The 27,937-nt window shown below is 39.4% G+C and overlaps 4 protein-coding genes across 4 annotated transcripts in view; 2 read left to right on the top strand and 2 right to left on the bottom strand.

Moving 5' to 3' along the window:
- Positions 1-986: 986 nt before the first annotated feature.
- Positions 987-7,887, bottom strand: spast (spastin). The gene is made up of 15 exons (XM_087802921.1): positions 7,613-7,887; positions 7,442-7,525; positions 5,910-5,993; positions 5,561-5,831; positions 5,395-5,488; positions 5,241-5,315; positions 5,098-5,169; positions 3,950-4,025; positions 3,785-3,876; positions 3,627-3,706; positions 2,588-2,630; positions 2,439-2,518; positions 1,558-1,628; positions 1,440-1,480; positions 987-1,368 (listed from the first exon to the last, which is right to left on the bottom strand). Exons 1-15 carry the CDS (start codon positions 7,722-7,724, stop codon positions 1,243-1,245), a joined length of 1,401 nt encoding a protein of 466 aa, XP_087659047.1. The 5' UTR covers positions 7,725-7,887; the 3' UTR covers positions 987-1,242.
- A 2,117-nt stretch (positions 7,888-10,004) lies between these two features.
- Positions 10,005-16,543, top strand: memo1 (mediator of cell motility 1). The gene is made up of 9 exons (XM_087802701.1): positions 10,005-10,704; positions 12,682-12,763; positions 12,840-12,908; positions 13,139-13,251; positions 13,410-13,521; positions 14,174-14,316; positions 14,398-14,474; positions 14,640-14,744; positions 15,845-16,543. Exons 1-9 carry the CDS (start codon positions 10,644-10,646, stop codon positions 15,974-15,976), a joined length of 894 nt encoding a protein of 297 aa, XP_087658827.1. The 5' UTR covers positions 10,005-10,643; the 3' UTR covers positions 15,977-16,543.
- Positions 16,544-18,728: 2,185 nt separating this feature from the next.
- Positions 18,729-21,084, bottom strand: mkks (MKKS centrosomal shuttling protein). The gene is made up of 4 exons (XM_087802792.1): positions 20,049-21,084; positions 19,799-19,980; positions 19,627-19,737; positions 18,729-19,569 (listed from the first exon to the last, which is right to left on the bottom strand). Exons 1-4 carry the CDS (start codon positions 21,022-21,024, stop codon positions 19,165-19,167), a joined length of 1,674 nt encoding a protein of 557 aa, XP_087658918.1. The 5' UTR covers positions 21,025-21,084; the 3' UTR covers positions 18,729-19,164.
- Positions 21,085-21,526: 442 nt separating this feature from the next.
- slx4ip (SLX4 interacting protein) overlaps positions 21,527-27,937 on the top strand; it is a 39,305-nt gene continuing 32,894 nt past the window's right edge. Inside the window, exons 1-2 of the mRNA XM_087802706.1 lie at positions 21,527-21,542; positions 22,119-22,170. Of these exons, the coding sequence (XP_087658832.1) occupies positions 22,144-22,170 (27 nt within the window). The 5' untranslated portion in view covers positions 21,527-21,542; positions 22,119-22,143. The remainder of the gene's footprint in view (positions 21,543-22,118; positions 22,171-27,937) is intronic.

A 27,937-nucleotide genomic window follows, 5' to 3' on the forward strand; every position in this document is an offset into this window, starting at 1 on the left:
TCCATCCTGACACTCATGTTCATCCACATTATTCCACGCATCCGTGGCTGCCTCTGTGTTTAGTGGAGCAACAGCGCCATCTAGGTCGCACTAGGAAGGTATTTGAGATCTCAAAGAAAATACATTTTAAATTATCAAAACGATTCATTCGATTGGCGTCAATTCATTGTTTCAAATATCACTTTATATATAAAATAAATAAAAAAAATCAACACTTAAAATTCATTTTACCAAGAACAATCTTACACGATTAATTGAAACATTTTTATTCAAAGTTCAGGCTTTTCCTTGATTTTCTGGAACTCCTGTGTCATAAAACTGTGTTCTCAGTTTTATCTTGATCTTTAAAGTATATACTTTATTGAATATTGTTTTGATTGTCTGGAATAGCGCTATACAAATAAAAATTACTTACTTACTGTACTTACTTTCCTAAATTTCCTTATTAAATTATTAAAATGTTTCATTTTGTTTTTGTTTGTTTTGTTTTGTTCCAAAATAACAATGTTTCATTCTTTTTATTCTGTACTGTTTTTACAACACTGTCAAAGAAATATTCTGATTTATTTATGATGCAAAAGTAAAACTTATAACGTATAACTTAAAGTCTGATCCTGGAAAGTTCTCCATATAATTGATTTATTGGCTTTTTTTGTTGTTTACTTCTTTTTTAACTTCATCATCTTCATCACTACCATCATGAAGGTCATGAAGAATGAAGGAAATATTAAACTGAGTAATCCATTTCTAATATCAAATTGAAGACGTGTTTTGTGTCAGGAAGTACTCATCTCGTCTGTTCTGGTGGAAAATATTCATTTATTCATTATGAATGAAAATTAAATCTTGGTCAGAAAATAGAAATGATATTAAACAGGATTTGGGGAAATATAATTTCATGTTGTTGTTAAAAATGACATAATATCCTATTTTTAATATGAACGTAAATAGGAAATGCCAAAAGAAATATATCAGCCACGTCAATGACACGTCAATCATATTTATTGATTCAAAAGAAAACAGTTGATTCATCATCATTCGTGAGCGTCAGGCTCTTGATCAGATCCACAGTGAACGTAAACGTTAAAAAACAACCGTTGCTGCCCCCTAGAGGCCGCGGGTCACATTCTTGAAACGAGTCCAGAAACTTGCACTTGTACAGATTTTCCCACAAAACAGGGATTTAATTCAAACCGAAACATCAAGTTTCAGCCGTTTCTCATCCTCCGCCCTCCTGACAAATCAACAAGCCGTCGTGTCGCCGAAATCCACGTTCCATTTGGTGTACATGTCCAGGGTGGACGGGCTCACGCTGGACTTGATGCGCTTCAGCGAGTCTTTAAAGTCTTTGATCTTGATGTTGCGGATCTGTGGGGACACGACACGTCAGCCGGGAAAACTAGCTAAACAGTTTTTCAATTGACGAGCGAGTGGATCACCTGGCTAGCCGCCATACTTCGGACCTGGTCTGGACCCAACTCTGCAAGGATTATAATTGTTATTATTGTTGTCGTTAATGTGAATTGAGAGGTCGATCATGTGATAAGAAGGTCTCACCTCTGATTGGCCCGAGTGCAGCATCTTTAGCTAGTGACGTGAGGTCACTTCCTGAGTATCCTGCAGTGTCTCTGTCACATGGATATAAGATATACAAGATTAGAAATGCACAAAAAAACATTAGAAATCATTATTACAAATCATTTTCAAACAAGGAAAATTACACACAGTGTAAACACTTTTGTAATAAAATAAAAAACATTATTATTCACAACATTTATTCCACTTATATTTACATCAAGACTAATTGAAAGTAACAGTAAATGTTGGTTTTGTTAAAGTGAACATGAACATATTAAGTATTTGTTGTTTGAGAGCCCCAATCAAAAATACTGTGAGGATTTAAAAGCTTTTATTGTGAGTAATATCACTGTTGATCTACATAGGAAAACAAATATGATATTATTATCATAATATTATCAAAATCATATAAAAATAATTAGCATCTTAGGAAATGTTTCATCATCCTCAGAAAATATTATATTCACAAATCTACCTTTTTTTTAAATGCAGATCAAATATGACATTTTTTATTTGCAAATCAAAAAACTATTGTTAGTATTTAATGGATAAAATGTTTTTTTTTTTTTTAAACTAACTTGTATGATTCCCTCAAATAATTATACAGGAATTTATAACGTATTAATATCCCCTATAAAGCCAGGGAGGTCGTTCACCTTGACCCAGAGACAACACAAGGGATCAGTTTTGTTCACATCGTCCTTTGTTAGTGTCTGTTATATGCAATACATATCTGGTACTCTTTAGGACAACTGTATGTGTTGTTCGACCCTTAATTAAAGTTTTTGTCACACGAAAGAATCCAACGATCCACAAAAGAGAGCAAAACTGATCGACTTATCTGAACGTCCCAGACTCACTTTGCAAGCTCGGCCAGCTCGTTCTTGTTCAGCGGGCTCCCTTGTTTGGCCAGAAGAGACTCCAGCAGCACGGCTCGAGTCTGGTTGAGAAATATCGTCAATATACCAAATACCACGAATGATGAAAGAAAAGTGAAGCGCTTTGGTACCTTTATGTCAGGCAGCGTGACGTAAACCCGCTTCGCAAATCGTCTGCCAAACAAAAGAGTAAGAGTCGGTTAAAACAACACAAAGAAAAACATTTTATTTCTTTTTTATATTAAATTATTTTTGCATTGGCGCCGCAAATTAGTTTGTTTTGCTATTTTCTACTTTTTTTGGTTCCAGGTTTTGTTCTTTACTGGCTATAAAGCTGATTCTGATCCTGATCCTAATTAACAACCATTTAAAGTCTAGGTTAAACCCATCGAAGTCCTTTAACTTTAACCCTAGTGTTATCACAGGGTCAGGGTGACCCGAAGGCCCGAAAACAAATGTGTTTGTGGCATCCCTTGTGTTGTCTCTTAGTCAAGGCTTCCAGGAATACACATGCAGTGGTGGAGGCCATTCACCTTTACCCAGAGACAACACAAGGGATACCACAAACACATTTGTTCTCGATCCTCCGGGTCACCTTGACCCAAAGATAACACAAGGGTTAATGTTAAAGGACTTAGATGCGTTTCACCTAGAATTTAAATAGTTGTTAATTAGGATCAGAAGCAGATTTTTAACCGGTAAAGAACAAAACACAGTACAAACTTTATTTTTCACAGTGAAGTAGAAAAAGCAAATGGAAAAAATCCACTGGGTCACCTTGACCCTAAGATAACACAAGGGTAAGGGTTAAAGAACATAGATGAGTTTAATCTAGAATTTAAATAGTCGTTTTTGTTTTCATTTAATTTTGTGCATTTTGTTGAACCTAAAAATAAATCTGAAAAATATATCAAATATTAATCTCAACACTTGTACAAAGAAAAATTGTATAAAAGAATTTATGAACTACAAGTTTGGGTCTTCAGGACCCTCACTGTTTTCATGAACTGTAGCTCCTCTACGAGTCACAACCGGATGACATCACGTCTGTCAGGCTGGTCTCCAAAGGAAGAGAAACTATTTCACTTCAAGTTCGTTGAGTTAAAAAAGACTTTAGGCGACTTTTCTATTTGTAGACCGTATTTAAAAATGACTCAAACTTCTCATCACCGTAGAACTGCTTCGTCCAGCTCCTGAGGCCTGTTGGTCGCCCCCATCACCAGCACCTTGTCATCTTTTCCCGATTGAACCTATAACAACAACAAACAAACAAAAAGACTCTTGACAAATGTTTACATTTTTTGGACTTGGAGTTCTGGATCTCTCACCCCGTCAAACTCAATCAGGAATTCTGTTTTTAATCGGCGTGAGGACTCCTGCTCGCCCTCTCTCCTCTCACACAGAAGACTGTCCACCTCATCTGGACACGAGTAGAGATTTAGTCAGAAATTGTCGGGGGGGAAGCAAACTGGGAATCTGGGAATTGAACCGACCGATGAAGATGACGGAAGGTTGCAGTTCTCTGGCTGCCGAGAATAACGCTCGAACCAGCTTCTCGCTCTCCCCGACCTAGGAAGGAAAGGAACATGTGTTCTTACACGGATGAAGTCACGCTCATGTGACCCCAACTATTGAGTTCAACGCGATCAATACTAGATATCAATCATGTTGTTGTGGACGGTAAAGAATCAATTATCTGGTTTGCACAAGTTTCTTAAAGAAGGAACAGAACATCTTGTCTGTAGGAAGATTCAGTAAATGTTGAAGATGGACCAAAATAAGTCGTACTTAAACCTAAAATCTCACTTTAATTCGGAATTTTCACTTTAAAGTGCGACTTAACTAATGTGTATTAATTGTGATTACATGTGTTGAAAGGATTTTTTAAAATGCCTGGTAAAAAAAACCCTTCATTTAAAGATTTATTAATTCCTAAAACAAATAAAATAAACAAAAAGTTATTAACCTTTAATAACTTTTAATTCAAGAAAAGTGTTCCATAAACTACTTTCTTTACTCAAACGCATTTGACGTTCCTGAAAGTACCAGAAGGAGAAGGAAAACTAGGAAAACAAAATTTTAACTATAAATAAAATAAACTATGTGTGGGTGTGTATTGAATTCGATTTGTATCACGATACAGGAGCAACGATTACAATATATTGCGATACTGTAGGAACGAGAATATATTTGTAGTATTGTCCGAGTTCTTGTACTGTATCCTCTCGTCCTCAGCATTGCAAGGATCCCACGAGATTTAATTGTTCCTTTAGCTACGAAGGACATAAAGACCGCCGCCATCTAGCAGCCGGAAGTTTAATTGCAACTCAAAAACTTTTTCGCATGAATAAAATGTGTGATTTGCATGTACATTTTAAAAATTGAACATTTTATTGAACAGTAGATTCATAAAATAACTATAAATAAATAAATAAATATCAATATTTTCAAACACCCCTACAACTACGCAATTTCCGACACGGCTGTCTCTTAACTCTACAGGTGGTCTGTGCTCTACTTCCTTCCTCCCCAACACTGGAAAATAGAATCCTTGCATATCAAGTTGGCTAAAAATTCCAGAGGAAATGAATTGGTTCATTTTAGTTGGAATTAGAAAAATCATGATTACGTTTCAACTCACATATTTAGAAGTTAAACTAGCAGCACTGATGTTGAAGAAAGTTGCGTTGGACTCTGCTGCTACTGCTTTCGCCTGGTGGGAGAGGGAAGCGGGAAAATAAGTCATTGAAGTACTGATGACACATCCGTGTTGGGTCGACTCACAAGCATGGTCTTCCCATTCCCAGGCGGTCCGAACAGGAGGAGACCACGAGCCGGAGCTCTCAGGCCGGTGAAGAGCTAACTGGCAGAATGTGAAATGTAAGAGACTGGGGGGAGAAGTTGGCACGACGATGAAAAATGGATCAGAAGTGGTAACCTCTGGTCTGATGGCGGGCAGGATGACGATCTCCTGCAGCGCTTGCTTGGCCAGGTCTTGACCCGCGATATCTTTGAACGTCACCGAGACCCCACTTGCGGAAACGAAGACGGCCATGTGAGTCAAAAGGACAAGCGAGGACCAGGAACAGTCGTTTTCAACTCACGTTTCGACGATTTCGTTCAGGATCAAGTTGGCCAGTTTGCTGTCGACGTTCTTGAAGTTCTTGATCTCTCTCTTCAGGGGCTTTCCGTTCTGGCTCTTCCCCGGCGTCGCCCTCTGATCCGTGGACCTCGACGGCGGTCTGGTGGATGTCGAAGGCCTGACATTACCGGGGACGCCTCGAACCACAGGCTGCACACGAGGAACCGTCTTCGATTGAGTCGACACCTTCGTCGGCGCAGGAGTGCTCGCGGGTTTGGACGCCAGCGTCGTCTCTACAGACACATAAAGCAATAGCAATAGCAGGTTAGTGGGCCGCGAGTGAGTCGTCCAGATTTGAGATCGTAACTTGCCGAGAAGCGCTTTCCTCTCTCTGGCCATGGTGAGCGTGGTGACCATTTTATCCTGGAGTCTCTTGGCTCGTGCGAACTGATCACCTGTTGACAAACAAGAAACATTATCACTGACAATACAAATGTTTTAGAAGGTATTTCTTGCTTGTCCATAGCTTTAGAAAGGAAATACTGTTGAACGTTGTTTTCTAGTGGCGTCTCTACATTAAGTAAGTAATAGTTACTTGTAAAGCGTCTTTCTAGACCAGGGTCTCAAGGCGCTTGAACAATCAAAAGTAATATACACAGTTAAAAAATACCTACAAATGTAAAAACTCTAAAAGGCCAAGACACATAATACAAACACAGGAGTCCCAGACAATAAGGGGGAGAGCCTGAACAAATAAAAATGTATTTAAGATGTTTCTTGAACCGTGTTCAGGAACCATCAGTAGATTCTGATCCACAGACCTCAGAGCCCGAGCTGGGGTGTAAGGCTGGGTCAGATCACGGATGTAAGGAGGAGCCTGACCATGAATAGATCTGAAAATAGGAACCAGAGTTTTAAAGTTGATCCTGAAAGAAACTGGCAGCCATTGAAGAGTTTTAAGTATCGGGGAAATGTGAGTTCTCCTACTAGAGCGGGTCAGAATTATCGCTGCAGAGTTCTGTATTAACTGCAGGCGAGACAGATCCTTTTTGTTTAGAAAATAAAATAAACTGTTCAAACAATAGTTCAAACGAGGCAGGGCTGAAAACAATTTTGAACATAATTTGTCTTCTTTATAGAGCATCATCTAATATTTTATTAAGAATAATAATATTTTTTTAAAAAAGAAAAATTATGTTACTAAGAAAACGTCGTTGTATTGCGCATAGTGTGTGTAAGGTAAGGTAAGGTAAAACTTTATTGATCCCTCAGGGGGTCTCCTTCGGGAAATTGTTCTTTTCCAATAGCCACAGAAAATACAGCACTGACTCCTTTAAGAAACATCTTAAGACGTTTTTATTTGTTCAGGCTTTGCCTTGATTTTCTGGAACTCCTGTTGTGTTATCAGTTTTATCTTGATCTTTAAAGTATATACTTTATTGAATATTGTTTTGATTGTTTAAGCGCTTTGTGACCCTGGTCTGGAAAAGCGCTATACAAATAAAAATTACTTACTTACTTACAATTTTTCATGAAAAATAAATCAAAATAAAATAAGAACAAGAACATAAAGAGAAATAACAAGATGACACAATCTAAGTCTTAAGATAAAGACAAAGAACATAGATCGAAGAAAAATAAACAAAGACAAAGGATACAAAAACTAACATAGAATAGAACATCAAGACACTTTTACTCCACTCCTGCCCCCGAACCCAGAATTGTACAATTTAATAGCCCGAGGAATGAATGAGTCCCTGAGTCTATTAGTTTTGCACCTGGGTAGGAGCATTCATGCACTCATTCTGCTTCTCTGCTCACTGATGACAGTGTTCAGAGGATGACTGTCATCATCCATGATGGACAGTAGTTTAGTAGTAGTGTGTGTGTGTTGTTGTGTTACCTGTCCCTGGGCTCTCCACCGCGATCCCCATTTCCAGCTCGGCGATCCCCCTCTTGTACCAGCGCACAGCCTCCTCTTTGTCGCCTGTTCATCACAAGACACTTCACACATTATAATCTAAAGAAAAAAGAAGATAAAAGTGTCAGCTCACAACCCATGATCGTCTCAAACCTGCGTCGTTCTCGTCGATCCCTATCGCCTTGGAAATATACTCGACAGCCTTCTTGTGGTAGTTTTTGATGACTTCGCTGTTGTCTCTGCTCTTAGCAGACGAGCTCGACATAATGGTGGCGGTTTAGCAGCTGTTTTGAAAGTCCAGACACTTATTTGTTTGTCTAGGATTTAGATGGCATTGGTGAATCCGTTCGTGGATCCTTAACTAGGACGTCTGATCGAACCCCAGATAAAATTGTGCCGCATCAAAACATTACGAACGCTGACTTCCGCTGTCATGTCGCCGCTACTCGATATCCGCGACAACATCCGGATTTCAAAATAAAAGAGGAAACCTGGTACTATAATAGACCGAATCATAAGCATTTGTTGTGTAATAAAGTCAACTTGGTCAATTGAGTTTAAAGAAAAAGCTTCAAGAAATATGTTTATTTTTCTTTTTGTTTATTCACAATAGTAAGTTTTTATAATTGCAAATATTTGGTAAACAAAGTAGTCATTCTTAGTATCCCCAATTGTGTAGTAAATCTTAATATTTTAATTGTGAATTAGGACTGTTAGAAAATCGATATAAAATCGATATGGCTGTATATAGTGGTATCGATACCGTATTGATCGCCTCACAGCAAGAAGTAAGTAAGTAAGTAAGTATGTTTTATTTGAATAGCGCTTTTCCAGACCAGGGTCACAAAGCGCTTAAACAATCAAAACAATATTCAATAAAGTATATACTTTAAAGGTCAAGATAAAACTGATAACACAACAGGAGTTCCAGAAAATCAAGGAAAAGCCTGAACAAATAAAAACTGGTTCGCTTCCAGGCCGAGCCAACTTGACTTGACTTGAGCTATGCACTATTTAAAAATATTATGTATTTATTCTATTTATAACCTATTGCACTATTTTCCGCTTATTTGTATTCATACTTCTATATACATTAATTATTATATGCAATATTTAAAACGTTATTTATTTATTCTGTTTATACTATATTGCACTATTTTTAACTTATATATATTTATACTTTTTATATATACATTCACTCTGCTGTGTTTTTTAACGGTTGCCAACTCTAACTTGTGACCTTTGTGTGTGGAGTTGCGTGGGTTAACTCCGGGCACTCCCGTTTCCTCCCACAGTCCAAAAACATACAGAGGAGAGTGTGTGTGAATGTTTGATGTCTTTTTGTGCCCTGCGAAAGACTGGTGTTCTGTCCAGGGTGTCCCCTGTCTCTCCACCACACCACTGTTTCAACTATTTGTTTATTTTTAACCAACATATTTTATGTGTTATTATAGATTTTAGATTTTTTTTATGGTTTATAGTTCAATAAAGTTTGTTTAAAAAATAATATACAAACATCTTCCATCTCTAACTTTGTCTGTCACTCTATCCAAGACAAGCTGATCACTGATTTAATTCTACTCTCACTTGGAATCCAGATATTAAAAATAAAAACAAAAAAACATGTATTAAAATGTTTAACCACTGCTACCTAATGTTTGTGATTTTGTAGTGTCTGCACTGTAGTGTGTTCTTATTGTTCAAGTTCAAGTCCAAGTTCTTTTATTGTCAAATATACATGTATCAAGACATACAGCATAGATGAAATTGTCGTCCTCTCAGACCCACGATGCAAAACATGAAGTAGACAATTGACATCAAGTAAGACATTCAAAAAATAAAAAATAAATCATCAACAAAATGAAATAAATAATCAACAACACAGATAATCAACTAAGGTAAGGTAAGGTAGAACTTTATTGATGAAATTTTTTTTTTCCAATAGCCACAGCAAATACAGCAATTTTTCATTAAAAATAAATCAAAAATCAAATAAGAACAAGAACTAAGAGAAATAAAGAGAAATAACAAGATGATACAATCTAAGACTAAAGATAAAGAACATAGATCAAAGAAAAATAAAAAAAGACACAGGATACAAAGACTAACATAGAACAGAACATCCAGATACTTTTACTCCACTCCTGCCCCCGAACTCAGAATTGTACAATTTAATAGCCCGAGGAATGAATGAGTCCTTGAGTCTATTTGTTTTGCACCTGGGAAGGAGCATTCGTGCACTCATTCTGCTTCTCTGCTCACTGATGACAGTGTTCAGAGGATGACTGTCATCGACTGATAAACAGAATAACAACAAAATTAACCAGGTTCGTTTTTGATATATTTATCATAATGTTATTTATTTTTGGATTTATTTATTTTTTCCGTGATGTTTATTTAATTTGTTTGTAATATTAATTTGTATTATTATCATATTTCTTTTAATATTGTTTACATTCTAATATGTGTATATTTGTACGTCTTTTTTTTTGTGAACTCCTTTGAACCAAAGTATTATTAACCTTTATGTCGTAATTTCCCTTCTAAACACGTGACCAATCAGAATTTAATAAATAGGATCGAAACATGCAGAGGAACAAAGTCGTCTGAACCAACAGGGATATTAACAAAAAAAAAAAAGTTACATTAAATTCCTTCACGACCACCACATTTAATAGCTCGGGACTAGACCACGCCCACTTAGATTCCCACCAATAGCTAAGCGTGTCTGAACTCCAACAGCCAATCAGCGTCCTGGATCCTCATCGCGTGCTCCGGCTCTGGCACGCCTCCTACCTTCCTCTCCTCGCTCTGACTCTGCTCTGACAGATCCTTGGTGATGGTGGTGTTGTTGTTTACAGCCCAGAGTCGAACCCCTAGATTGTGATTTAGAACATCCTCAGATCCCCCCCTCTCTCGACGTTGTCCCCCCCACACGTATGCCCGCGGCTCGGCTTCTGTCTCCGGTGAACACTGACTGTCGGACACGGAGATAGTTAGCTTTTAGCCCAGCTGTCTCTTTAAAGCCAAACTAGCCTTTGTCTTTTAACACAGTCACCGTCGTTCCATCTTCTTCTTGTTGTTGTCAGCAAACGGCGAATTCTGCGAAAACTTTTTTTTTCTTTTTCTTCCCACCACCCCGACGACTGCCTAGTGGACCAAGATAGGTGGCTTTGGAAGCAAGATGTCGAACGGAGTGGTGTGCAGAGACGCGAGACACGCCGGGAGCTGGTACTCTGCCTCGGGTAAACTGTCAACACAGCCCCGGTCGGAGTTAGCATTCGAGCTAACTTTTACTGAACCTTTTCATCGATGATATATATTATGTCGGCGTCACGTGATGGTTCTTTAAACTCTTCACCTTTTACGTAAAGCGAACCAAAAAGAGGAGTTTTTAGGTGTATTTTAGCGGATTGAGCTTCGGCTAGCTAGCGTTAGCTTCTCCGTTTTTCATGCATTTGTGGGTCGAGCTTCCTCAGCACTTTCGTCCTTTAAACTATAAAGAAAATACCTAAAATGTGTCGCATTAACGACATTTATTAAATAATGTATTTTCACACACGTTTACTCGACTGTCAATATATATAACTCGTTGGCCTACAAGCTGTTTAGCTTATCTCGACATTTCCACGAAAAATATGCCAGGAGCAAACTCGTATGTTTTTATTTTAATCATTTATTTAAGTGCCACGAATATATTTCTTTAAAAAACAAAACAAAAGATTACCAAGTTCACGTTTGCCTTTTGACAAAAGCTTTGGAAGCTTCGTTGGCAAACCCTTCCCCCATTCTAGCTGCTCACTAAAGCTTGTTGTCATTTCAACCCCTGTCTGCTCACATACGTCCCTCTGGCCGAACGTATTTTCAAGTGTGCTAGGAATATACTTCTTTTATACTACGATTAAAGTAGTATACTTGAAGTTTACTTTGACTCTTTACTTCAAAATACTAATATATATGTATACAAGTACAGTGTACTACTTTTTTTATTTGGAAAACTATCAGTTTGGTGATCTAGAGGTAAACTGTAAAGGATTATGAATTTACAGAATTTGACTTTGCTGTTGGATAGACACACTTTAAGACACGCTTTAATTATAAATCTTCATGTGTAAGTAAGTAAGTAATTTTTATTTGTATAGCGCTTTTCCAGACCAGGGTCTTAAACAATCAAAACAATATTCAATAAAGTATATACTTTAAAGATCAAGATAAAACTGATAACACAACAGGAGTTCCAGAAAATCAAGGCAAAGCCTGAACAAATAAAAACGTCTTAAGATGTTTCTTGAAGGATGTGTACGGTCATGTCGACCATGTTGAAGTTCTGGTCTATTTCAAATAGTATTTGTGCTCATTTATTACCTTTTAAAGCTTTACATGACAAATTAGAAAACTGTAATCTTCCTTTTTTGATTGATCAAGTTCTAGTTCGTCTCATACAGGTTTCGCAATGGTGTCGGTCAGTGTACATAAACAATTTCCAGAAGGAGACCTCCAGAGAGATGAATAAAGTTTATCTATCTACATAACACCATTTGGAAATATGAACGTCTGTCTTGCCTTCGATGCTTGATGCATCTATTGTGACACCCAAATGCTAGAATAATCGGGCGACAACCGGGGTTTGCCTTTTCGCATCCTGCGTAATAATGTTAAATGTAGATCATTTTACCAAAATGCAAGTAAATATGAAGTGCATTAGTAGTATAGGAAATAGTGTAACTGTAAATTATAGTTATTTGTAAAGTGCCTTTCTAGACCAGGGTCACGAAGCGCTTTAACAATCAAAAATAATACACAGATATTAAGTATATACTTTTTAAAAGGCCAAAACACATACTCCTGTATACTTAAATTGTTTAAATTTAGTCCACGGAAATATAAAATGAGTATGATTTTAATACACTACCTTAGTAAACTATACATATACTTAAGTATACTAAATAAAATAACTTCAAGTATAATACTTATAGCTAAGCTAGCTAAGTTTTGTGTTTTTCTCTCTCTACTCTTCTAATTTTACAAATTCTGAAATGTATATATTTAGTGACGTTAAATGAAGCTTGTTAACTAACAAGTCCTGAAAAAAAACAAGTTTTCAACACAATATAGTCACTATTGGTGAAATCAAATCCTTAGATATCAATCAAAAAGTTGTCCTTTTGACTTCCTTTAAATGATGAAGACATTTTCTCTTTCCTTTTTCTTTCCCCTGCAAGGATCCCAGTTGAATGTACAACTAGAAGGTTGGCTGTCTCAAGCAACGCCCACAGTCAGCCCTGCTAGAGCCATCATTGCACCGTGGGTTACTCTCTCTGGCATTTCTTGTATTTAAAGCGGTTTTTATTTTTTATTTTAACCCATTACGTGTTTCCAGGCATGCTGGCTATACCTACTGTGGTGCTTGTGCAGCACATGCCTACAAGCAGGTGGACCCCTCTATAACGTAAGTGATGTGTTTTGGCCAACACTATGGGTTATGGAAGTCACATTAACATTAATTAACTACTTTTTATGTACATAAACAGCAGATAAGCCATTTATTAAACAGCAATAAACGGTACATTAAGAAGTCATTTGTCTTTAATGATTAACATGTGTTCCATATTGTGAATAAAAATGAACTAGTGTGTGCAAACTAAGCATGATTTTCAAACAAGCCGTGTCCTTCTCCAGTCGTAGGGTCTTCATCTTGGGACCTTCGCATCATTTCCCTCTCTCCCGGTGTGCCCTGTCATCGGCAGACATCTACAAAACGCCTCTCTATGATCTGAGAATTGACCAAAAGGGTATTGTTTGCACTCGCACTTGAATAAATGACTCCATGTTTATCTGAGGTGAATTAAATTCCTCTTATATTGATGGTTTTCTTAGCATATCAACACATTCATTTCTACAGACAAGACAAGTTTTCTCTAATTCAATTCAAAACTGACCTTTATTACAGTGTATTCCGAACTCTGGAAAACTGGCTTGTTCGATCGGATGAGTCTGCAGACGGACGAGGAGGAGCACAGTATTGAAATGCACTTGCCTTACACTGCTAAAGCCATGGAGAGGTAATTCATATAACAGATGTTCTGTATTTCTATATTTTCATTCCTCCAAGCATTTGCTTGACACAAACCCTTCCTGGTTGCTACATTGCAAATTTCAAACATACTTTTACTAAATTTGCTGTTAAATGTACAGTTGTCATCCATACTTTACCATGAAAATTAGGCTTGCGTACCGTTCCAATATGAATGATTCCAAGTTGAAGTTTCCTCCACTCATTAAAAAAGTTGTTCACATTTGCATCATCTGACTCCATCAAATAAGTGCCCCAACCGAAATGGTACACCCTTGATATCCATATTCAACTCTCTCAATTCTGGAATGGGTATAAAAAATAGGTATCGATTCTATGAGAATTGAAAAGCTAGTCCTGGTTCCCATCGATACTCGACGCCTGATATGTGTATTTCACCACTATTTGTGACCCTGGTCTAGAAAGGCGCTATATATATAGAGATTATTATTATTATTATTATTATCATAAACCACTCAATCCTCCATATCTTTTAATGGCCTCAATTAACAATCCCACTTCTGAAACCATTTTCTTTTTTACCCGCATCTGGCGTTAAAGGATAAATTGAACGCACAAAAAAACAAAAGTATAAATCCGTCATCCATGTGAATGACTCATCTCCGACCCTTTTTTCACAGCCACAAGGACGAGTTTAGCATCGTCCCGGTGCTTGTTGGTGCACTAAGTGAGTCCAAGGAGCAAGAGTACGGGAAGTTGCTCAGCAAGTATCTGGCGGATCCTTCCAACCTCTTCATCATCTCATCCGACTTCTGCCACTGGGGTCGGTAACCACTTCTGCACGTACCGCTAGAGTTTGCTACCCCGGTACTAAAGTTGGTGATTTTCTTCTTTTTTTTTGTAGGCCATCGTTTCCGTTACACTTACTACGACGAATCTCAAGGAGAGATCTACAGATCCATCGAAAATCTCGACAAAATGGTAACAAGCCACCAGATCAACTGGGCCTTTAACTCATGTTGTACATAAACTATTTTTCGTGTTCATAAACTAGTTGTTAAGATTACTTTCCACAATCCAGACCAGAAGCTGTGGCCTCGGATCATAACTCGTGCAATCTAAGAACGATACCGTGTGTGATTTCAGGGGATGGGCATTATAGAGCAGATGGATCCTACATCTTTCACCAACTACTTGAAAAAGTACCGCAACACAATCTGTGGTCGTCACCCTATCGGAGTGCTGCTAAACGTAAGTAACGTTTAAACAACTTGTTATCTTGAAATGCCTCATTTAATGTTGGACGTGAGCTGTGACCCGGCAGATAAGACCAGAATCAGCCGGTGTGTATCAGATCAGCAACAGCAGAGAGTTGTTTATCAACAGAGTGAAGATCTTCTCAAATACCCAGCGATTGTATGTTATTCTAATCGTGACATATGGTCCTTTTTACATCGGCTCTCTCCAGCATCTGATCCTGCTTTGATACTTATCCTCGCGTAACACCAGACAGTCTGGCTGAGTGAGGCCAGACGGTTCATTCTCAGAAGCAAATGGTTCCCCCATTGAGGAGCCGATGCAACCTGAGTTAACCGCGGTCGGACAATCTGAGATTCATTCTCACATAATCGCTGGAGCGAATAGCTTTGGAAAGAGAAGCCGTGGTACTTGATCAGTTTCAAGACACTTGTTAATTAGACGTTATTCTGACACATTGTCATCTGTTCTGGAAGTTATTATCCTGAGACCCCCAGATTTATGAAGGGAGGAATTTGAAAGGGGCGAAAGTAAAAATAGCACCATGTTCTAATCTGGACACCGGAGGTTTGTCGATTGTTTTTAAATCAAGACTCTTAATCCCTCTTCCCTTCAACTGAATAGTCAAAGGATGGCTGATGTTAAGAAATAATCTTTTTACACTTTTCTAGGTCATCCTTATTTGTAAAGGGCTTCAACTTAACAAATGGTTGTCTCTGTTGATGTTTTTAGAGAATGTTTTCATGAAGAAGATCTTAATGAAAGGAAGGCTTTGAGGCCCTAGATATAAGAATGGAACATGTTGTATTAGGCAAAACACTGCGGCTTTTCCATTCTATTTAAAAAAGGTATTAATTTTAGCAAATGGATTACTTGTGAAAAGCCTTTTTTTTCATTTTAAAATGTTGGGATTAAACTTTTTTTTTTCTTCTAGTTTTACAAAAATACACGTATCATTTTCTTGTCAATTATATTTTGTATTTTATAATTATTTGTTGTCAACAGAATTTCTGACGAGAGTGAATTTTGATGATGTTGTTTATTTAGATCGACTTTATAAATAATTGTACTTTAACACGACGACTGCTTTCCAGGCCGTGGCCGAGCTGAGGAAGAGCGGCTTTGACATGAACTTGACTTTCCTGAACTATGCTCAGTCGGGAAAGTGCAGGACCTGGCACGATAGCTCCGTGAGTTACGCCGCAGGCTCCCTCGTCGTTCATTGAGCTGGACTTCCAGACGGGACTGCGACAAAAGCCCCGCAGCCCCGCCCGTAATATCTATCGCCATAACGTTACCCCAAAAACCCCCCCCAACCGCCCGCCCTCATCACCTCGCGCCCGACGCCCTCCCGTGCCCCGCCCTCAAGTACAATCTCGCAGGAAGGACCTAGACACTCCAAGCCAATGCAGTCTCCTCTCCACCTCGCTCCCCCCTGTCCTCCCAGTTTGAAGTGCAACTCAGAACGTGAAGGTTGACTCTTTGTTTGAAGTGCAGTTTTGAGATTATAACACAAGCTCGTAACCAGATGGAGGCGACGATATCGTCGCCATAGTTATTAAAGCGGTCACCTAGGGAAGGCAGGATTCGGATCTTGATCCCGATCACGGCCATCTGTGCTCATGTTTCCTTGCAGCAGAGAAGGGATGACGATAAATCTTCAGCTGAGAGGAACACAGATGCATTTTGAGCTGCATGCACTTGAAACGAGTGTTCAAACTCATCATCGCAAAAAAAAAACTAAAGGGCTGCATCCAACAAAGTTCCCTATCACAGAACCAAAAAAAAAACAACCTTGTATTAGTTGATTCTATACTTCCTTTATTATTATTATTATTTAGCCCTTTCTTATTAGATGTGGTTGTATTTACTCAGTAGTTTGTAGGCTTGATCTGCAGCAGTGTATTTAAAACGAATCAGAGAACACGGTATTAAAAGATCTCGCCGTCTCTTCTCTCAAACCAATTTTTCTGGAGAACACTCGTTTGATGGCACGTCGGGTGAGATGGTGTGAAGGGCAGGCGGCGGACGGATGACGTATGACTTGAAAAATTTTGGCAAACACGTGGAATCATTGCTCTCCTATTCTTTTGTCGTGAAGATTAGACGGCTCGACACCAAGTTTACTTCAGTCATGGTTTAAAAAAAAGATTTTCAAGTTTGACTTTTTATCCGTCCACCTCCTGCCCCGTCCTGTAGCTACGTGCCATCATAGATGATGGATGTTATTAACGGATCAAGTTAACTCTCGTTTACAAGTGGACCTGTTGATCCAGAAAAACTAAAACAATGTCACACAAACACGCAACTGACCAAAGCATACATACGGTCTGAGTTTAAACGTTTTTTTTTCCTCTGCTTTAAAATAAGACTAAATGAAAGACGTCGCATTACTGAAGCAGTACAAAGCCATAAGAAAAGAAAAAAAAAGAGCTGTGATTTTACACGAAACAATCTTTTTCTGTCCAGTAACAAGAGGAACACGATGAGTCATGTCCAGCTCTCGACACGAGAGGCAGCAGCGATCTGCTCCCGCTTCGGTCGAGTATTCCCCTCTTTAGTCGATGCAGTCCGTTATATTGAGCATAAAAAAAAAGGCTTGAGAGGCTTGAACCCAGTGGGCACAGACTGAAAGACCAATCCGATGGCGGTAGTGAAAGGAAAACTAGTCAAGCATGACACACTGTGCCATTGTGCCTTTTTATCACTGTTGCACATAAATCGATTTCACTTTCAGTCTTACTTTAGAATGTTTACTATTGCTTTTTTTTTTTGTCCCCCCCCCGCCCCGTGAATTGTTGCCGAGCGCCGGTGTTGTCTCTGGCTCGTCAAGAAGAATGTGGCACCGGTTTTCCTCCCATCTTGCATAAATCTGACCATGACAAAAACCTGAACCTCAACACTGTTTTTCTCTTTCAAATATTTTGAGGAGTCACTGTTTTTTTTTTTTTTCCTTGTTGTTCTTGCAATGAAGATGAACAAATACTAAACTGCTCCCTTCAATGGAGTTTCTTTATCTCAGGTTCCACTGATAAAGCATCCCAAAAGCTCTTCTGATGAAGCGACGGATTCATGTTACAAAAAGAGTAAAATGTACTGAAAATATTTCTGCTCGGTTCTTTTTTTTTTTTTTTTTTTTTTTGTTCCTCCTGGAATCATGCAGAACAATTGTGTTGCTGTACACTCAACATTCAGTGTGTCATTTCTGATTACCTCCTAAAAGAGTTGGGTCATATTTTCATCCCGGTCTGTTGGTTTCGTTACATGTCTGCAGGTTTATGCAAAAAGTAGAGGACTGATTTCAATAAAAATACATAAAAGGTTGAAATGTTGGCACTTGAGCTTCACTTTCTTAAGCCTCCGTTTTCCTCCCACAGCCTTAAACCGGTAATTCTGAGCCATACTTATAGATGTCCACCCAGTAATATAAAAGGTTCACGCAGAAAGATCCAAGTAAAGGGTATGCTACTGATGCTATTAGCATGGTATGTCTTTGAAGGTTCTCATCCATCCAGGTCATGGTTATCCAAGTTGTTCAGAAGCAAGTCAACTGGACTGTGTGGAGTTCTAGGCAACCAGAAATTTATGATTTATGATCCTGAAAGAAACTGGCAGAAAATGTAGTTTTAAGGATCTGGGAAATGTGAGTTCTCCTACTAGAGATGGTCAGAATTCTCACTGCAAATTTTTGTATTAACTGCAGGACAATACGGCTCCTTCTGGTTTAGACACGAAAATAAACTGTTACAATAGTCTAAACGAGAAGACAGAAACGCATGGATTATAAGCTCCAAATCAAGTTGGAGATCAAGTTGTCCAAATCTGTAGATCTCCTGTTGATGTTTCACCTCTCATCCCAGAGGTTTCTTCAATAGTAACGTGGTAGCTAAACGGCTACATAAAAAACAAGAGTTCATACCATCCGCTTTTATTAACTCAAAGCTTCAGTTAGTCAATTATTTACGCTGCCGTCTCCAACATCACACCTTTGATGATGTGATGCCAAGCTTACTGTACATGCAGCTTCTCCATTTCCTTTTTCAACAGCCAGATTGATGACCATTTAATTAAAAAGCAGCATCACATGAAATAAAAATGTAATCATCTTTTTCTGAGGGTTATCTCCCCTGCAAGAGCGCCTCCTGGAGGCTGTTAACCCATTACACATTATAGCATTACTGAAAGCGTCCTTGGGTCAGACCCAGGGTTCTTCCTCTAAAAAAGTTTCTTGGGAAGGTTCAAGTTAAACATTATTTATATTCTTAGATTGATGATCTCATAATGTGAAGTGTATTAACATTCAGTAATTACAGTAAATAAATATAAATCATGTTAATGCATTCTATCTTTCCACATGTAAATAGTATAAGTAGTAGTAGTATATTCCTCAGTTTATATTTCCCTGTATTACTCCTTAGTTCTTATCTTGAATTAGAAAATTTACATCCAGAACAATATTTGCTGTTTCTACAGCAACTTGAAAAGCATTGATCTTAGCTGTGAAAGAGTCCAGAACCTTTGGCTGCAATGTTGACGACAGCTCAGGAGATAAATCTGTATCTTCTGATTTCAAGAGACTCCTCGTGCAGTCTTTCTTTAATCCACAGCCACAGAAACGATCTTCCATCTCCACCGATAACCCATCGGCCGGGAGAGTCCAGTGGTGAGCACTGTTCAGGTCGACGGGCAAATCGCCGCTGTTGTGCTCGAGGGCTCGGGCGGTGGACTCCAGAGAGCCGCAGAAGGCCTCCACGCCGAGCAGATACTCCCCCGTCGTGCATCCCAACCTCGACGCCAATTCCGACTCGCTCCGTTTGCACTACGAGAGTGAATTATTGTGGTGATATCGTTGAAGATGATCAGGGTCCAGTCTCACCTGGCGTCTGATGTAAGCTGCTAAATGGGTCTCGGTGCAGCCTCCTCCCAGCAGTGACTTCTGATCCCTTAGAGTGAGTCTTAACACGTGCTCTGCTTTCTGGCACACAACCTTCAAGATTCACATCATTTAAAAAACCCCACAATTAAACCTCTTTTCTTTTTAAACTTACCTTCAACTCATTCAGCATTGTCTCGTTCCTGTGGCAGAGGATGATGGTGCAAGTCACCGACTGCTCGCCTGGAAGTAAATGCAGCAGTTTCTTGGATCCAAACTGCCTTAGTTGCACATGTTTAACTTCACCGTAAGCCTGTGGATCAACGCTGACGTGTAACGTCCCCACAGGACGAGCCCCTGTTGGGAAGGCACACAAAAAAAATCAGCATCTTAAAAATGTTGTGAGACCACCTACCAACTCTCACCCGTCAGCTCCGCCAGGGGCTCCATACATCTGACCCCGACCCTCTCCACAACCGTGACCCCGTGACCCCTCAGGTACCGCTGCACGACCGGATGGACGACCTTCTGGCACACGACGAGCTTCACCCCGTCTCCGACGACTCGCTCCGAGATCTTCAAGAGCTGATCCAGGATCTGCAAGTCCGTGTCCACGCCCTGGTGGGCCTCGATGGTCCCGTCGTCTCCAATCCCAGGGAGGTCCCCGGCGAGAGAAACGCTGAACAACGCCACGCGAAGTGGATCAGGACTGTGGAAGTCGGTGAAGACATCTGGCAGGTCCAGGAGCACACCTGGGAAAACTGCAGAGTCCAACACAGGAATACCTTCCACTGGGATTGTCAATATCTTGCCAAGGGATGCACTGCCAAGACTGTTGCAAGGCACAGACAGTAGGAAGGCTCGGACCACCAAAGTGCTGACGTGAAGCTCTTCTGAACCTGTGAGAACACAAGCAGGTTTGCTGGACACGACACTGCGAGCCAGAGTGATGAAGTTCTGACCACTGCTGAAGTCCAACCTCACTTTACAGCCGCAGTCGTCCTGCTGGAGATAAGCGATGCACACACTCAACAGATGCTTGTAGACCCTGATGGCCACACTTCTTCTGAGCCCCCCATGATCCAAGTGTTGGACTAGAGAGAGGCACAGAATCGCCGCGAATAAACCGCAGTCGCTGAAGCGGGACACGTGGTCGCGCACGGACTGAATGATGAGGTTGAGGAGCGGGTGAGAAGAAGAAATCGCTGCGAGGAGAACACAAGAGGAGGAGGTGGTCGTGACTTGCCCCCCGACGTTGTTGTGGACTTGTTTGAGTTTCCCAGAGGGACCGAAACACGAGCTCAGAAGTTGAGCCAGAACACGGATCTTGTTCTGGACTTCGGCGTCGTCGAGAGGCGAGTCGGTGCAGAGAGAAGGCGTTTTCTTGACAAGTCGGGACATGGTTACGTTGATTTAGGTCAACATTTTTGTATACAAAAAAAGATAAACAATCGGCATCAACTTAAATCGATTGGATCAAATCTTTCGCATCTACGGAAGGGTGTCCTCAAATATGCCTTATAGAATATTTCCTAAAACACACTCTCATGTGTTTTAATATGACTTTTTTTTTTATAATCCGAACCTTAACTTAAAATTTCACATACCGATCTATCTGTAGATCCACATTCGATTACGTTTTATGTATTGTTATTGTCATATCTAATCAGGCACCTTGACGGGCAACACTCGTCTCCATGGCAACTACGTTGTTGTCAACAACTCTGCTCCTCCTAAATAAAGTTGAATCGATACATTTCATTTTTAAATTTATGCTACAATATATATATATTCAAATATTATATTTTTTACTCAACCATCAAACAATAAACAATACGTTAAAAAAAACGAAGGACCAATGTTTTCTGACGTCACATCCGCTGCGATGACTGCTCGTTTGTCGTTCAAAACCAATGGCGGTATGTACAAATCTTTAACTCATTACACAGAATATCTAGTTGTATTTCGTCTACTATTTTAAGTTAAGTTATGCCTTTTAAAAACGTACATGCAGTTGTATTCCGTTGACATAGTTAACGTCGTTACAGTGAAACCGTTTCCTTCATCACAGTTGAACAACAACACAGTATAGAATGTAATTCACCGTTTTACTGCAACATTCAATTCTAATATAGTGATGTTTAAATATTAGATATGAGTTTAAACCGCAACATATTACCAAACACGTTGCGGTTTATTTATCTATTTAAAATGTGAGACTTTGCTGATGCATCTGTTTCATTATGAGGAAACTCATACAGGAATGAGACAAACATATGAAATATGTACAATTCTACAACTTGCTTTGTGTCATCGTGTGTTCTGAAACTATCTCTGATTCTTGATGATACTTTTCCACTAGTGACTTTCTTCTGTGAGGGTCTGACAGTAATAAATTATACATCTATTAAGTACATCTATTTTACTAGGTATTGTGTCATTGTATACAGTGCTGATCCTTTGTTTATAACGTATGTTTTTCATTTATCTTCTAGGTGAATCAAATGGGAAACTTCTGAAATGGCTCCTCACAAGTTTGTCATAAAGGTAAGTAGCACAATTTGACCTCGTGATGTTTTTGAATAAGTCACAAAATTTGTAATAAAATAAGAAAAAAGCCTTCTGTTTTTCGAACAGAAGTTACAGATCTTAAAATGTCAAATTGTCGTATTTCATGCGAACTCTATAGCTCTTGTTATTGCTTATTATAACGAGACATGTTGTATTTGTACTTTTGATAAACAAAGACGCCGAAATATAATGTCAATAATAACTCTCATATCTGCCATGTATTCTCTATTATTATAAACTAATTTCTACAACTGTAACTGCTCCTCATTGTGCAATTTTCAGCAAACCTTCTATAAAGAATTCATGAATATTGCATTTTTTGTACATTCACAAGACATCTTTATGCATTGGAGGCTTTATATAAGATGTTAAGACTGTTTATAATCATATATGACAATTGATGTCCAAGTTTATAAAACATTGATGTTCATATACAGTATATAGTTTGGAAGTCAGAAGACACTCTGAAATTCAAAAAGGTAGGATTTCAATTAAAGGTATATAATATTTAATGATACAAATTAAATTAGCATGATTTCCATCATTTAAGATCCTTTTAGCAATCATCCTAAAATTACCTCAGTCTCTCCCTCTGATTTTTTTTGGTTGTTATTTTCAAATGTATTTTTTTTACCCGGAAAACACCAGGTATTTCAGCTGGTTCATTGTATTCCTTGGCTACATAGCACATAATAACGGTTACGAATTAATCTAATTTTAAGAATCACTGATTTTCTCAAACATTTATTCAATGTTTACTTTTTATGAAATCTAATTATGTAATGCTACAGTATAATGTGACTTTAAGGACTTTAAGTAACAATCTATAATTTTCCCCCAAAAAAACGATTTACTCAGAAATAAACTTTTTGTGTAATTTGTTTCTTCTTTACTTAAAGCTTCATAAACCTTGTTAAACTTAGCCATACACGATTCTAAACTGTCATTACATCCTCTTCAAGGCCTTATAGTCAGATTATAATGTCCTTTTAACATTGTCAGAATGTATTGTGTATAAAACCTTCATAAAAAACGTATTCATATATAGAATCAACCAAGGGAAATTTATCATTTTAAAACTGTACTAACTCATGTTCAATTTATTTGATTTTTTTAATGATTTAAATGTATGACAAACAAAATGTAAATTAAAATGTAAATTATCTTTCCTTTAGTACGAAAGAAGTAACGACTAATAAAAAGAGTAGAAATCATTTTGAAAAAAAGCTATGTCATCGTTTAGGCACTAGGTGGTAGCAGAGACTCACATTTGAGGTCTCTCACCTTGCTCATGTGCGGAGCTATTTTTGGACCTCGTAACCTTTCCTAAAAACCTCAAAATGAATCGGTTTCCTGACCGCCTTTGTAAGTGGACCATAAAAACCCCCCCAAAAAACTGTCTCTCTCAGCCTAATGTTTTCTTTTCGCGGATAATGCGCATCAGATGGTTTTGTTAAGTTCCTCTGATCTCTTTTTTGTTTGTGTTTCATTTACTGAGAGGGCTTCAGACATTCACCCTGATCCCTCACATCCTCTGTAAGTCCTCCTGTCCTCAGTCGGGGCAGATATTGGACCGACTCCTTCTCACACTGCCGGTGGTGTGAGAGTTAAACAGCGAAGGTTCACCGAGGGTTCCTTCCCACTGGGCACATAATGATACAGCTCGGGCCTGAGAAAATGTTCTGAGATACTCGTCCTCTCGGCTTAACTAACTCAACCACAAACAAGTATGTATCTATCAACGTGTCGTGACCCAGAAATGTTTGCCGACTGCTGACTAGGTACATATTTGAAAATGCTGGGAGTTTTAACTGAACGCTTGTTTTTTTTTTTTTTACGACTCTTGAGGATGTTTTTCAAACGACTCCCTCGCTGGTATGCTCTCTCTTAAGTAGGCTTAGGTTTATATAGTGCCCTGCCACTTCTCAGACCCTCCTCACAAAAAAAAAAGGGCCTATAGGCTACTCCACTGATCCGTTCAAGCGCTCGTGTCTGCCAGGACTATTACCATTTCAGAGCGTTTGAAATCTGCCTCCGATTAGCGACATGCACGGATGAGTTTGAACATATAATGTCGTAGACAAAGAGTTTTTTTTTTTTGAGCCGTCACAGAGCAGTTAAAAAGTCAGTCGGTTTATGTGCTGTTTAGTGTTGTCACCGTGCAGATGAGCTCATATGGGACCACACATCGAGACCCTGCACAGAATCAGGCGTATGTAAAAAAAAAAAAGAAATAAAAAAAGGTGTCAAGATGACTCCCATTTATCGATGCTGTCTTCATTTGTACCTGGAGTGATTCCTGTCTGCTCTTGCTGCTGGAATTCCTCGGCAGGGTTGCGTCTCATTTTCTCATCAAATAACTCAGACTCAGGTGCGTTACCTGGAGGGAGAGCCGCCCACACAGATGACCCCTGGGAGCGAGGCGGTCCGACTGTCACGGACGCCGAAGTGGAGCGTTTACAGACTAGAAAGTGAATAGTGAGATACAAAAGGGAATCGCAGGAGAGATGCATGTTTTATTGAGTGAGACCACATCTGCTGCCTCTTCTCTCCCAACGTAAACATCTGCGGCTGGTTAGTGTTAGCCTGCGAGCTAAGTGCAGTCAGGAGAAGGTCTGGTTCTTATACGACGCGATAGCGAAGGCAAAAAGGGCAGCAAGGTGGGGAGGCCGCTTAGGTTTTTGGGCTTTGTGCCCAAACTCCGAGCCGGAGGATGGAGAGCCGGGTTTTGGACGCGAGATAAGAAAAGGTAGACAGTGTTTTGGGAACTGCGAGTGATATAAACCAGAGCCTTGAATGAAGGACAGAAGTTGCCGCAGATTCGTTCGTTTACGGATCGTAATGGAATTGCCCCCCTGCTGTGAGACCATCGGAATATCTTTAACGCCTCCTTTTTTTTTTTGTTTTGTCAACTCTTTCCTCCACAGGCCACGGTTGTTAAGAAGTAGAAAAGGAGACGTTTAGCTGTAGCCTGCAGGAAGACTCATTGAATGTGTGACAGCAGACAAAAGGTGGCTCCATAAAGGACTCTGTATTAAGTAGCAGCTTCCCATTCAGCCTTCAGCTTGTGTTCATAACGCCCAAAAGACCGGTGCAAGAATCGGGAACAAAAGCGGCGCTGGCCCACTTTAATATGTATGAAGAGGAACTTCCTGACGCCTTTTTATCGAAAAAGATCTGACAGATTGGTTTGATGGTTACTCACTTTTGACCGGTTCAGACAAATGATGATCTAATAAGTGACGACCCATTAAACATTAATCCAAACTGTTACTATTGTATTACTGTAGCTATTTCATCTGCATTTAACCCCTCACTTCTGATCCCCAAATCTCCCCCTCCTATTTCCATCCGAGAACTATAGCCTCAGACATAGAAGAGGTTCATATCGGCTAAGAACCGCACCGGTGTTTTAAGTAGGATGGAGAGAACAAACATCCAAAGCCTTCAGGTTTAAGAAAACCTGCAGTTTTCCAAACCAAATTAATAGTTTTCTCATTAGTGTGATTTCATTAGTTTGCATTCCTGACGTCCCCCCTTTCTGAGAAGTTCCTTCAAATCACATGCTTGTTTTCTTTTCCTCTCTTTTTTGTAAGGGGCCGACCGATGCTTATCATTAATGTCCAGTCTTGTCTGCTGCTCCTAATGTGATAAAGCAAGTCAGTCTCGGGCTTGCAAGACGTCTGGCTCGAAGCCCCGACACACAATCAGAAGCTCAGTATCTACTTTAGGGGGATTCACCCTGCTGCTGCCCTCTATAGGGTCTCGCCTGTAGACGCCATACCGCCCGCCCCCCCCTCTCTCTCACGATATTGACCAAATTAACCTCTTTAGAGCTCATCGCGGATTGCACAAGTCTAACGTTGATCTTGTGATCCCTGTCAGGATTCTTGAGGCGGGTCCGACAAATCTCCAGAGCGGTTGACCTTAAGCCCAGAAAAGAGCGGTCGTGTACTTCTTTTTTATCTCTCTGGTTTTTATTTCTGGTCCAGGACGTGGATAGCGATCCTTGATACAGTTTGGGAGTTTAGGTTCATCGCAATTATGACCTCAAAATAAATAAATCCATTTTTATTGTATCTGCTGTAGTCAAATGTTTACTTGCCTTCCGATTTATAAACCAGAGACCTGCACGTGTCAGGCGTCGTCCATGTTTCTCCCGGGGGTCCCTGCCACTCGTCCGTTCATCCATTTGATGGACAAGGTCGGACCCTCTGTTGCTAGGCATTGCCACACACTGGGTTGCGTTGGAGGCAGTCGACCGAGACCATCAGTCAAGCGAGGATCACCCGGAGACAAAGGCTAGTAGATGGAGGGAATACTGATGCAAAGGAAAGACACTGACAAGTTGACGGAAAAAAAAGGAGAACCGGTTGATCTACCAGGGCCCTTGGAAAGACCCCCATTCTGTTTCAATCCAAGCTTTTTGTGCGTTTATTCAGGGCTGGAGGCGAGAGAGAAACCACAGCGGTGGTCTCTCTTTGCATGATTTTTAAAATAAATACAAAATTCAACTCTTTGTTTTAGGGTTATACTGTATGTTTGAGCATGAGATGGTCTACAATATATATATAATTGGTGATCTCGTACTTACCTCTGCCAAGGAGATTCCTAATAAAAACATATACACTAAGATCAATTGAACAAAATCCATATCATAATCACCTGTGCTGAACATAACACAGTACATTGTAATACTGCAGGGGATAGAGTGAAGTGAAGGCTCAATTATCAATTATTCAAAAACATGTTGAGGCCTCTTGCGTTCTTTATAAACCTGAAAAAAATCAATAACATTTCCCTCATTCTCACACAGTTCATACACTCTCTAAAACCTCATTTTATTGACATTAACTTACTGATCGTTATCACAAGTAGATAGACAATAGAAAATGTTTAAATGAACAACATTTATTTGAACTTGCGAAAAAAGTGCTATCCCTCACAACAACCTTCTCAGTTACAGTGAAAAAAAACCTCTCATAATTCTTTTCCGCCCAGCCAACCAGTTACAGCTTTCAATCATTTTTGAAATGGCGACGTAGAATTTGAATGCAGTGTCATCGTTTAATAAGCTACATAAGATTCCCTTTGGAGCATTGAGTAGTTACTTGTTACGAAGCTTCAAACTTTGCTGTTGAAAAGTAGACTATTGGTTGTTACCTTGAGATTCTTTAAGATGCTTTCTTTCCTTTACCGCATTAGATACTTTTGGACTTCAGCTTTCCTAGACTTTTACCCCAGTTATGAAAGTCAGATTCAACTTTACCTGATGTTACTTCAACACTTGACAGCCATTTTAATCATTCTTGTGTTCTTTTTGACTCTTTAACATTGAAGAGAAGCACACGTATGTGGGGAACATTTTCTAAAAAAATCTTCTTTCTTCTAAGAAACATCATGGAGTTTGGAGATCCGTCATCTTGTTTGTAATCCCTCATCGGAGAGGATGACGCCTTAAAACAAAAGCTGAAGTGTACAATACGAGATGAATGACTGCTCCCTTTTGGCTCTGTGAAAACTGGAATCTTTCCGTCTTTGTTTTTACTACTTGATGCGTTTTTTTTTTCTTCTTTTTCCTTCCCCTCGTCGCATCATCACTTTGTGTTTTATGTCGTGGGTGGTCTTTGTCCATCCATTACTTTTACCGTCCGCGGAGAAAAGTTTCACACAAGACGTTTGCTCTCAGCGGGCGAGCCGCCGTTGCACTCATGTGTGAACCATAATCAGGCCGACTCGAGAA

This window comes from Callionymus lyra, chromosome 11 (genome assembly GCF_982586985.1).
Source record: "Callionymus lyra chromosome 11, fCalLyr1.hap1.1, whole genome shotgun sequence".
Lineage (NCBI taxonomy): Eukaryota > Metazoa > Chordata > Actinopteri > Syngnathiformes > Callionymidae > Callionymus > Callionymus lyra.

What these genes read in the sequence shown, in the direction of transcription:
- memo1 (XM_087802701.1), top strand. Translation starts at nt 10,644, where the DNA reads ATGTCGAACGGAGTGGTGTGCAGAGACGCGAGACACGCCGGGAGCTGG. An exon ending in GCTAGAGCCATCATTGCACC is followed by an intron (nt 12,764 to 12,839) that starts GTGGGTTACTCT and finishes ACGTGTTTCCAG; the next exon opens with GCATGCTGGCTATACCTACT. An exon ending in ATCCGACTTCTGCCACTGGG is followed by an intron (nt 14,317 to 14,397) that starts GTCGGTAACCAC and finishes TTTTTTTTGTAG; the next exon opens with GCCATCGTTTCCGTTACACT.
- spast (XM_087802921.1), bottom strand. Translation starts at nt 7,724, where the DNA reads ATGTCGAGCTCGTCTGCTAAGAGCAGAGACAACAGCGAAGTCATCAAA. An exon ending in AGAGAGGAAAGCGCTTCTCG is followed by an intron (nt 5,832 to 5,909) that starts GCAAGTTACGAT and finishes ATGTGTCTGTAG; the next exon opens with AGACGACGCTGGCGTCCAAA. An exon ending in CTAGTTTAACTTCTAAATAT is followed by an intron (nt 4,026 to 5,097) that starts GTGAGTTGAAAC and finishes TTTCCTTCCTAG; the next exon opens with GTCGGGGAGAGCGAGAAGCT.
- mkks (XM_087802792.1), bottom strand. Translation starts at nt 21,024, where the DNA reads ATGTCCCGACTTGTCAAGAAAACGCCTTCTCTCTGCACCGACTCGCCT. An exon ending in GCCCCTGGCGGAGCTGACGG is followed by an intron (nt 19,981 to 20,048) that starts GTGAGAGTTGGT and finishes CCTTCCCAACAG; the next exon opens with GGGCTCGTCCTGTGGGGACG. An exon ending in CAATGCTGAATGAGTTGAAG is followed by an intron (nt 19,738 to 19,798) that starts GTAAGTTTAAAA and finishes TGAATCTTGAAG; the next exon opens with GTTGTGTGCCAGAAAGCAGA.